This window comes from Saccostrea echinata, unplaced genomic scaffold (assembly GCF_033153115.1).
Source record: "Saccostrea echinata isolate AGI-Se365-2 ecotype Australia unplaced genomic scaffold, CSIRO_AGI_Sech_v1 ptg000030l, whole genome shotgun sequence".
Taxonomy (NCBI): Eukaryota; Metazoa; Mollusca; class Bivalvia; order Ostreida; family Ostreidae; genus Saccostrea; species Saccostrea echinata.
This window is the reverse complement of record NW_026889779.1, coordinates 7597760-7610000: the sequence shown is the minus strand read 5'-3', so window position 1 is coordinate 7610000 and position 12241 is coordinate 7597760. Positions and strand designations below refer to the sequence as shown.

The window sequence follows — 12241 nt, the reverse complement described above, 5'->3', positions numbered from 1 at the left end:
GTTATTCTTGCAAGTTCAAGGTCACAGGCAGGAAAGGTATAAAATTCTTGTAAGGGCTATAATTTGGTAATGTAGAATCATTAGAAGCTTGTACTTGGTACAAAGATTGTTTATGGCCAAAATTTGAATTGGCCCTTTTAAAAAATGCAGTGGGAAGGGGGTGGGGGGTATCATTTTATGTGATTGCTTAAATAGTACCTCTAGTTAATTTTCATAGTAATAGTCTCTGTTATGTATTAAACTTCTTACAAATGAAGACTGCATTCAGGTACATAAAACTACAGTCAAACCTTGTTATCTTGAACTTGATTGGCTTAGAAAAAACTTAAGAGGTATCTGTGGATTGAAGATCTTATTTTCAAGAACATAATTTAAAAACAGCAAATGTGCTTAGACTTCATGCTTGGACTACTTTTGGGACTTAAAACTCACTTTGCCATATCCATGGCATTTGAGATATAATTTTCTGAAATACTGAGGCCCAGGTGTATATACCATTTACTGAGTCCAGTAAACAGTGTTGATGCAAATTCTAGAACACAGAAATTTATTTTGAATATGTAGCTTCTTCTTTAATTTCTTTCTGATTAGAATATAAGCTAATAAGATTCAATTACAGTCAAACCAGTCAAAGTGACCACCTTTATTAAAGCAATATGAGCTGCAACTTTGATGTCAGAAATTTTTATTACAAAATTGTAATTAACTTTTTCAATGACAGAAAAAAGAACGTTTATAAACTTCTGTCATTCATATTTGTGATGGAAGAACTTATTTATAAGCTTTGATTGAAGCAAAATTACATTATTGTCATTCTGTACAATATTGATTTCTTATATAATACTATATATTTGATTGTACAGAATCGTTTATTCTGAAACAATTTATTTCTGTGTAATTGATCAAAAAGGTTTAAATTACATAAAAATTTATCATAATAATACATTTTAACAGCAAAATAAAATTCTCAAAAATGCAGCTCATATTGCTTTAAGCGACTACCTGTAATATGCGACCACTAAATTTCCTCCTGAAAAATATATATTACCTGCGTTCAGTGACTCCCTGTTTTAACGTGACAAGGACCTTTTTAGCTCACCTGAGCCGAAGGCTCAAGTGAGCTTTTCTGATCACATTTTGTCTGTAGTCCGTCTGTCTGTCTGTCCATCCGTCTGTAACTTTTCACATTTTCAACTTCTTCTCAAGAACCACTGGGCCAATTTCAACCAAACTTGCCACAAAGTATTCTTGGGTGAAGGGGATTCAAGTTTGTTCAAATGAAGGGCCACACCCTCTTTCAAGGGGAGATAATAAAGAATTAGTTAAAAATTAACTAAAAATTCTTCTAAAAATCTTCTTCTCAAGAACTACAAAGCCAGGGAAGATGAAACTCATGTAGAAGCATCCTCAGGTAGTGTTGATTCAAATTTGTTCAAGTCATGACCCCCAGGGGTAGGGCGGGGACACAATGGAGGATCAAAGTTTTACATAGAAATATATAGGAAAAAACCTTTAAAAATCTTCTTCTCAAGAACAGCAAAGCCCTAATTGGTCATATTTATATGGAAGCATCCTCAGGTAGTGTAGATTCAAATTTGTCCAAATCATGACCCCCGGGATAGGGTGGGGCCACAATGGAGGATCAAAGTTTTACATAGAAATATATAGGAAAAACCTTTAAAAATCTTCTTCTCAAGAACAGCAAAGCCATGATGAGTCATATTTATATGGAAGCATCCTCAAGTAGTGTAGATTCAAGTTTGTTCAAATCATGACCCCCGGGGGTAGGGTGGGGCCACAATGGAGGATCAAAGTTTTACATAAAAAAATATGGGAAAAACCTTCAAAAATCTTCTTCTCAAGAACAGCAAAGCCATGATGAGTCATATTTATAAGGAAGCATCCTCAGGTAGTGTAGATTCAAGTTTGTTCAAATCATGACCCCCGGGGATAGGGCGGGGCCACAATGGAGGATCAAAGTTTTAAATATAAATATATAGGAGAAATCTTTAAAAATCTTCTTCTCAGGAACAGCAAAGCCCTGATTGATCATATTTATGTGAAAGTATTCTCAGGTAGTGTAGATTCAAGTTTGTTCAAATCATGATCCCCTGGGGTAGGGCGGGGCCACAATGTAGGATCAATGTCTGAAATAGAAATATATAGGAAGGTATCTTCTGATGAAGAACTGCAAAGCCATGATTAGTCATTTTGATATGGAAGCATCCTCAGGTAGTGTAGATTCAAGTTTGTTAAAATGATGACCCCCAGGGATAGAGATGGGCCACAATGGGGGATCAAAAATTATACATAGGAACATATAGGAAAATATCCTCTTCTCAAGAAATGAAAATCAGGTTTAGTCATTTTGATATGGAAGCATCCTCAGGTAGTGTAAATTCAATTTTTGTTCAAATGATAACCCCCAGGGGTAGGGTGGGGCCCAATGGGGATTGAAAGTTTTACATAAGAACACATAGAAAAAATATATCTTCTCAAGAACAGGAAAGCTATGTTTAGTCATATTGATATGGAAGCATCCTTGGGAAGTGTAGATTCAAGTTTGTTCAAATGATGACCTCTGGGATAGGGAGGAGCCACAATGGGGGATCAAATTTTTACAAAGGAATATATGGGAAAATTTTTTTAAAATCTTCTCAAGTACAACAAATCCATTTGTTATATTGACATGGAAGCATCATCATGTAGTTTAAAATTCCCCCCCCCCCCCCCTCCAATCCGGTAATCTTTTCAATACTAAATTGATTTGTGTCTAGCCAATGTGCTCAGGTGAGCGATGTGGCCCATGGGCCTCTTGTTTGCTTATGAAATCCACTTCTTTCATCAATCAGTAAATGCAGCTTAGAACTGCTTTTTCAAGCCACCTGTTTAGATTTATTATTCAGTGTGCTTTTCAAATGAAACATACAGTGGTGTACATATCAATGAGAGATCTTTTAACTACTTAAAATGATACTTTATATGATTATTTATAAAGACATAAATAGAAACAATAAAATGTTTTTCTTTGGAATTAACAGTTGCAGCTATTGCAGAAAAAAATTACACAACCCTTGTCAATTTTTTTCTGCAACAGCTTAATTCCTGTAATAGCAGACAAAGCATTTTATTGTTAAACTGATTTGAACATCCAAATTTCTTGGACTTTTTTCCCCTTTTCAGGAAGATCACATACAACAACAATGGGACAGAACCATGGAGGGGAGTCATGAAGTCGGGGGATTCCTCAGTTTCAGATCCTTGGAGGCTCCCCATACCCACACCTCTGGAGGTTTATCATGATGAGGATGGAGTCAGTGTTCATTTATTGATGACATCACAGACAAATTTTAATCTCTATAAATTCAATGACTTCAGCCATAATGTCTGTCATCTGATCTGGCGTGGGCCTAATGGTAGAGAGGTCAAGGTCAATCTGATGACCAAATTGGCAGATTTAATCTATCAGGTAAAATATAGTTTCACATAAAAGGTCAATTCTGCAGTTCTCTATTTTTTCTAAATTTTGACAGAATCTGTCAAAATGGGAAAAAAATTTAAATAATATTTCTTTGGTACAGTAAACTCGTTTATTACAAACACATAGCGAATTTACAGTTAAAGCAAATTTTTTCAGAATCCCAGCTGGCAAAATTCTTAACAATTCATTGTAAATTTTTATGGATATAACGAACTCGGATATAGAGAATTTATGGATATAGCGAACTGATTTTGTGTCCCCTAGAGGTTATAGATAATGAAATTTACATATTTTATAGCTAATTTTCAAAGATCTCAATTTTTAAAATATTGAACTGACACTATTTATACAATGAAATATGTGGAGATAACGAACAGTATTTGAGCTCAAATGTCCATTAAACATTACATAATAGGAGCAGAGCAAACACGGACCTCTAAGACATCAGAGGTGGGACCAGGTGCTATGGAGGGGTGAGCATCCCCTGCCGACTGGTCACACCCGCCGTGTGCTCCTTGTCATGATTGGGAAATAACAGAAAATCTGTCAACAATTCAGTGTGTAAATAATGGCCTAACAATTAGTATGAAAAAAGTCAGTCAGCATTTGACTTCAAGTATTTTAAATTTGAAATTCAATTCATTCAAAAATATTTGAACACCAAGGTAACTTTTGTATTAAATACTTCCCAAAATACATTTGGTACTTATACTTGATGGAAAAAAATCTATTTTTCTAATTCGCTATATATACTTTAACAAATTTATTATACGGATATAACGAATTACGATAACGATATAGTGAAGTAATTTTGAAGATCCCCAAGACTTCACTATAACGTATTGCAGCTCAAATGGAAAAGCTAAAAAATACAAATGTAATAATTAAAGGGATAATACTGCAAACATTTCCTACTGAAGTTATTTAAGAAGAAAGGGCTTTGTGGTCAACAAATTACCCAACAGATCCACCTGAAAAAATGTGATTATTTGAGCAAAAAATCTGTATGTAGTCCACCCAGCCCTCTTAAACAATAAAATGCTTTCTTTGTTGAAACAGGAATGAATGTTTACAAATTATTGCATGAAAATGACATAGTTCACATGCATGTAATTGGTTTCTGCAATGGTTACACCCATTTCAAAGACATTTTTATTTATACATGTATGAGGTATTTATATCTTAATAAATTATTCATGTAAAGTGGGTGAAATTATTGTAATAAAATGTTACAGAGATATATTATACAAGATAGCTTTAAAAAATAAGAAAAATAAATTGTATATATTGCTCGGATAAAAAGCAATTAGTTCTCATGAATAATTAAAGAGAAAATATTCAGTGAAAGTAAATAACTAGGGTACACAAAGAATTTCCTCAACTTTTGTTGTATAAAAATCATTGTAATAAGTGAGGGGTTTTTTATAGAAAGAGGAAGAGGAGCTGAAAAATGTAATCGATTTTAAAGAAGAATCTCAGCGTCAGGTTGCTCTGGATGTACTGCAGACATTACACAATAAAGGACTGGGGTCGAAAGCACTAGTAAGCAGCAATTTAAGAGTCAAATATTCATCATCAATGTAATACTTCAGAGACTGTGTTCATTTGAATGAAATCTTGTTGTTTAGTGTTAATGCTTCATTTTGCATTACCCTAGTTGAACTTTTCTTTGTAAAAAAATATAGTCCCTGCTAGATTTTAAAAACAGAGTACCCCTACCATTTCAATGTTAAGATGTACAGGTTTAAGAAGGAAGGAAAAATATTATCCTAAGAATTTAGTGTCAGTATAAAGGACAATTATGCAGATATAATTTGAATATTTTGAGAAGTAAGAAACCTGACAAGAATCCCCTCTTTAAATACAGTGTATATATATTTTTTTCTTTCAGACTATTTCAAATCGTGTGCAATACAAACCTATATATTCAAAAAACCAATCAAAAACGGGCAAGGAATGGGAGAAAAAAGAGAATACGATTGTGGAAGGAAGAAAGTATGCATTTAACCTGGTGGCAGAACCTCTCATGTTTGGGAAGGCAGTAGCAATGATATTTGACCATTGTGAGCCATCTATAATCATGTCCAACTTTCTTGTGGTGAGTTGGTACTTTCTGAACCTGCAAAGTGGGCTGGAAAATGACACTCCTGAATCTCTTTTGTGGCATCTTTTTCGTCACTTTTTATTTTGGAGTGAATATTAAGGATGATGAATATTTATTACTTTTTTGCATGAACCGAAAAATATTTTAAAGACTTTAGAAATCCTTAGGTCTATACCAAGTACCCTCGTCATATGCCATACCGTCAGTATACACTCTGGTGCAGATCCAAGAATTTTTTTCCGTGGGTGGGGGTGGGAATGGAATCCACACCAGTCAAAAAAAAAATTTGATCCTTCACTTCTTAACCTTCATATATATGATGCTTCTTACCAACTTAACAGGGGTCCACATTTTTCAGGGGGGGGGGGGGGGTTCAAAGGTCATATTTTTTAGTTACTTTACTACTGTATGTACATTAAAAAAAATCACAAATTCCAGGGGTGTGTCTGGACCCCCGACTACCCTCTAGATCCACGCATGCTCTTAGATCTTTTAAAGCATCAAAGATAAGACCTTTGATATTAGCAAGTTTTGATTTTCATGAAATTTTTCTGTTCTAGTGCAGTACAGAATTAAGTTAACAATAGATTTTATTGCTTAGTAAGTAACATTGCAAAGTATTAGCTCTTGTGGTTTTCACACTTTAAATATAATTTTACAACATGTTTTGTAATTTTTTCTTATGACCTAGCATGTATCTGCTATTATATATGCTTATTTTCCTAGCTTGGTAGAAGGTGATAAGAAAAATAAGAATAATTGCTCATTTTTTATTAACATTTTATGTGGAACACGCATAAGCTTATAAATTAAGGGTGGGGGGGGGGGGCATTATATCTATATTAAAAAAAAAAACAAAATCAAAGATACACTGTACATGACTTTGACCTTCAACTGAGGTTTGAACAATAAAAGACATTTTTCAAGATTTTAACTGAAAAAAGATGATCCCTCAAGTTTCAGTAGTATGTAGACACACCAGGTAATTCAAAGTCTTCAAGGTTCTAACATTTTGAAAATGCCAAAATGGATCCATCATTGTTCATGATTTCCTGTTGCTTATTATCAATAATATAATGACATAACATATAGGTTTGGAAATGGGTTCACACTTGGATGATTACTGCTGATACTCACTCTGGGCTTGGCAGCGTTGGCCAAAATTAACATCTTGTAAATTTCCATGGGTTTATTTCAAATTTGAATAAAGATGTTTTGAATATGAAAACAGAGTATAATTGTAACCTTATCCACAGGAGGGAACCTTATGTATTGTAAATGTTATGCAATCATCTTTTATGGCACATCTTTCATAGTCAGTTCACAGCTTAGCTAATATTACAGTTGAGCTTTGGTATCTCAAACACTGGTATCTCGTTTACCATGGATTGTCAAATTGATTTGGAAGTACCAACCCCTTATTCTTTAAGTATTTTACCCTGGATTTCTCGAATCCTTGGATATCTCGAAGTTTTTTCTCGGTTCCACTGAGTTTGAGATAACAAGGTTTGACTTTATTTTTATTGGTTGAAGATCACCAAATCTCATGATCAAAGTTGGGAGTCAGTTAGAGGTTGAAGGTCTTAGAGCAAGGCTCACTTAGGATCTGAATCCTTTGACAGAGCTTCTTGGACAGCAGGAACATAAATTATTATAGTAAATCACTAAGTCTCAACAGTTATGTTTTAAATTGAAGGTAGGGTGACAGTCAGTTAATAGTTACTGTATATGGACAGGGCCATTTCATGCATAAAGTGAACTTAATTACTCTTTGCAACCATAGAAATTTCCTGTGTCTTTAATAAGCAATCATATTTTTCATAGATTTTCACCAAGCATAGGTTTATTCAAAACAATGTCCTAACTGTATTAAAATTCACAAATTAAAGAATAAATTTGAATATGTTAAAGAAATTACTCCCTGTTTCAGATAGCAAACTGTTCTTCAGAAGAGACATTTTTGAAAATGAAAATCCACTACATAGGGAAATGGTCCAAAGATTTCATACATTACAGTAGCAGTCAAGAGAATTCTTTCAATATACGGCCATGTCAGTTGTATCAGGGATACAGAATCAGCAACGCAGAAGTCATTCACTTTCGTCGTTCACGCAGGTAAGAGAGCATATTTTTTTATTTAGGAAGTTTTTTTAAGATCAGTTGATTTAGATATCACAAACATGAATATTTCGAATACCATGATATGTAGAAGTAAGTTGTATGCATTAATAAAGTTCCCATGATCTGTCTGTGTGTAAATTAAAATACCTTTTTTTAAATGCACCTTTACTTATAATTTTTGTCCTGTTTCAGTGAAACATTGTACAAAATGCCAAAAAAGTCAAGATACATAATATCAAAATTTAGGAAACTGTGTTACTGTAACAACTGTTGTTTACATTAGAACAATCTTTAATAATTTCTATTAATTATTTCTATATTATTTTTTATAACCCCTTCCATTTGATTTATTATGAAAAATGTAGTTTACAATGTAATTCATTTCATGAAGTCAAACAGATTTTCAAAAAGCTGTCAAATGTATTTTAAGCCAAAGTGCACCCCTTTTCACAAACTAGTTTAAGCACAAACTTGTACAGCTGCAGTCTTGATTACCGGTAAAGCTTCTCTTTTTTGTTTAAGAATTGAAATGTGCCATTCATTTCTTATTTTCTCAGATGATATTGTACATTATGATTTAAGGTTAATTGAAATTTATGATCAAGATGGCTCCTTGGTTAAAACTGTAGTAGGACTGGAAGATCTGCTACAGAGAAGTATTTACAAGAGGCAGATTTACCCACTGATAGTCAAAGACCAACTTATAGCTATCAACTATGAGAAAAGGTAAAAAATCAGAATTCTTTATTTGCTCCTCTACCAGTCATCATTTTCTAGGACCTGTTTGAGAACAAAGTATTCATTTTATTATGTGCAGGAAAACAACACACTCTGTTTTCATGCCCCTGTAATCGATTGGTTAGACCTATGGCTTTCATATTTCACATGTATATTCCTTGTGACAAGACCTTTCTAGGGTACCAACATATTTGACCTCTTGACCTTGAAGTTTGACCCACTTTTACAAAATTTTACCACACTTTAACCTTAACCATAACTTTAGAAAAGTTGGTGCTAGGGCTTTCATACTTCACATGTGTATTCCTTGTTATAAGACCTTTCCTTGGGTACAAATATTTTTTACCTTTTGACCTTGACCTTGGAGTTTGATCCACTTTAGAAAAACTTTGACCATTGCCATAACTTTTGAACGGTTGGTACATGTACTAGGGTTTTCATATTTCAGAGATGTATTCCTTGTGACAAGTCCTTCCCTTGGGTATCAACAAAATTTACCATTTGACCTTGACCTTTGAGTTTGATCTACTTTTGAAAGACTTTAACCTTGGCTATAATTTTTGAACAGTTGGTGCTAGGGCTATCATATTTCACAGGTGTATTCCTTGTGACAAATCCTTCCACTGGGTACCAACAATTTTTACCCTTTGACATTGACCTTGGAGTTTTACCTACTTCTGAAAAACTTTAACCTTAGGCATAACTTTTGAACAGTTAGTGCTAGGGCTTTCAGATTTCACAGATATATTCCTTATGACAAGTCCTTTTCTTGGGTAACAACAACATTTACCCTTTGACCTTGACTTTTGAGTTTGATTTACTTTGACTTTAACCTTGGCCATAATTTTTGAACAGTTGGTGCTAGGGCTTTCATATTTCACAGGTGTATTCCTTGTGACAAGTTCTTCCACTGGGTACCAACAGCATTTACCCTTTGACCTTTGATATTGACCTACTTTTGAAAATCTTTAAACCTAGCCATAACTTTTGAACAGTTGGTGCTAGGGCTTTCATATTTCACAGATGTTTTCCTTGTGACAAGACCTTCACTTGGGTAACAACAATTTTGATTTGTTTACCTTGACGTTGGGAGTTTAAACTTGCATGGATATTGTTTTCGGGATGCACACCAAAAGAAAAAAAAACATGATGTGAAATTTGCGTTACTTATAGATAACATTCGCTGAGGTGAGCTTAGTAATGTTTGATTACCTATGTTTTTTTTTAAAGAAGGTACATGTAATTAGCAAAGGTTAGATGTTTCTCAATAAAGTTAATAAGTTGAGGTAATGATTTGTGAACATAAAATTAAGAAAAAGGTCAGAATGGTTTTCAACAAGAATTAAAGTATACTTAATTTCAACTTATATAACTGGGCATTTCACTATTGATGATTATTTTATCCTTGCCTGATCCAAAGACTCTGTGATCATTTCTGATTTATGTTTGTCTTTTGTCTCTAGCCTTACAAATGTCAGCTTCTCCCCCTTTTGTTGTTTGTTTGATTAATCCCTTTTTGAGAGGAAGAGCAAAATGAGTCAGGAAGACTGTCTAAATCACAAATTTGTTTTTTTTACTTTGCAGACTGTGGTGCTTCAGAAATGGAGAAGAATTCTACAGTCCCAACATAAGGGAGGCCACATCAGTAGCAGCCTTTGGGGACATTCTGATCGTTTTGATGGACAACAAGACACAGTTTGTCGCAGTTCATCAGCTTCGAATTCTCAACATTAATATCACAAAATCCTGTCAGAGGTAAACATTAAAATACTTTTGATTATACACATCTAACATGATGATCCATTTGTAAATGTTCTTAGCCTTGTACATTAGTAAAAGGTTAAACTGTTTAGATTTTCAAGGTACAGAAATTGCTCATTATACTCCAGCTGACTTGCAGATATAGGTATTTGTTGTAAGCTTCTCTTCATGTTAAAAGAATAACATGTCACAGTTTTAAGATTGATTTTAAAGACTCTTTTAACTGTTGGAGTTTTGGTTTTATTTCTTGTGTCGCTGTAAACAGAACTTGTTTTATGTTGTAGTGATGTAAAGCTGAGGATAGGAGAAAACAGACAAGAGATAGAACAGAGCTTTAAAACTGTTCAGGTGTTATCTACACAGACAGTCACCAGAGACAGTAGGACTTATCTGTGGTGTATAGCAGCATTAGACAGAACCATAGTGTGTCTTGAAGTACCCATAGATATGTCAAAGTAGGCATTTCATCAAAGATTTTTATATTTATTGAGATCTATCAATATTTATTTCTATACATTTGTATCTATTCTAAAAGCAGTAACCACTACTGTAACAGAAAGACCCTGAGAATCCAATAAAGCCAAATTTCCATCATTACTTGTACTAAATTTTTTTTCAATATACTTTGTGGATTGTGTTGACATGATTTCTCCTTTCTGCTAGGTGCACAGAGGTCACTGTTTTCCTGACCTTGACCCTGGCAGGTTATCCAGTGGAGGCCTATTATATCAGTAAGACAGGTCAGTACTGTTACAGAGTAATTCCTTTGTGTCTTAATTCATTAGTCCAAATCCTGATACTAATTATCACAACACTGTTTACATATGCTTCTAATGCTCAGAAAAATAAAGGTAAGTAAGCCAAGGAGTGAAAAAGAGAAACCTTACTTGGACTAGGACAATAAGGCTCTGGCATTCCTGATGTCTTCAGTGCTAAAGAAGGAGACTCATAGACTACTTTTAGTTCTGGATAGAACAACTGTACATAAAAGGTTTAATCCCCCCCCCCCCCAAAAAAAAAAGTACCTTTTTACATTTAAATAGACAAATATCATAAAGTGTTTTGTCCATGGACATAACACACAGAATCAAATTCTTTGATTAGACAAATAAAGCATCTGCTCAACAAAATGGAACCTGCATGTGCTCCCAAGTCAGAAGTTTCAGACCTTTGATCTGGAAGTTATGTTAAAACCTGGGTGAAATTTTATGAAAAGCATTGTTCCTCTAGTGAAATCTTGACCATCCTGTCTATTTTGTCTTACTTACAGAGGGATTTCTTGTAACCTTCACCCAGCACAGTGCCCTGTCTGAGGCCTGTATAGAACATCTCTGTCACTACAACTTTGACGGAAAACTGTTGGGGGTACTTCCCTGTCTAGGCCCTGGACCGAGATCCTTCTGCCACACCCACCTTCCAGGAGACCCTAAGGGAGGGAGTGGAGGGTTGCACCTGTACATGAGGGATGGACACAATGGAATTGTGGGAATTCACTTGAATGACTATCATCATTGAAAATTAAGTGCCTTCATAGAACTACTGGTCCTGTAGCCTTTTCTCTGACAATGTTTCTGACTGCTGAAAACATCACTATAAAAACCATAGAAATCGGAGGACTGCAATGAAGTTGAACAGTTTTCGTAGTATACTGTATACCCTTTAAACAAAAATTTTAGCAAGGACTTAATTTTGGCATTATTGATTATTAGTGAGGGGGTTGAGATAACTAAACTTGAATATTGCCAGCAATTCATTCAACATGGAAGGTTACTGTTTTATTCCTAAGCATCACTAAAATTGATTTTCACTAAAATCATACATCGATTTTGAAGAACAAATTACTATATTTGCATCTCCTTAAAAATTCCACCAATACAGTATTTTAGCATGTAACTGTGTGTTGAGAAGCTCTAGTTTTTAGATAATATTTCATATAGAAATCTCAAAATATTGTCCCAAAAATCACTGCCTGTGATATATATTTTTTTCTACCAGTTTAATTTATTTTTGTAACACAATTTTAGGCTTATGTCTAA

General features: G+C 34.1%; 1 protein-coding gene across 1 annotated transcript in view; it reads left to right on the top strand.

The window, feature by feature from the left end:
- The window catches only part of LOC133196160 (uncharacterized), a 22353-nt gene extending 10473 nt beyond the window's left edge, over window positions 1-11880 (top strand). The window contains exons 9-17 of the mRNA XM_061332089.1: window positions 3184-3469; window positions 4910-5023; window positions 5373-5576; window positions 7516-7700; window positions 8289-8432; window positions 10029-10199; window positions 10490-10660; window positions 10869-10945; window positions 11476-11880. Coding sequence (XP_061188073.1) covers window positions 3184-3469; window positions 4910-5023; window positions 5373-5576; window positions 7516-7700; window positions 8289-8432; window positions 10029-10199; window positions 10490-10660; window positions 10869-10945; window positions 11476-11720 — 1597 coding nt within the window. The 3' untranslated portion in view covers window positions 11721-11880. The remainder of the gene's footprint in view (window positions 1-3183; window positions 3470-4909; window positions 5024-5372; window positions 5577-7515; window positions 7701-8288; window positions 8433-10028; window positions 10200-10489; window positions 10661-10868; window positions 10946-11475) is intronic.
- The last annotated feature ends 361 nt before the right edge of the window (window positions 11881-12241 follow it).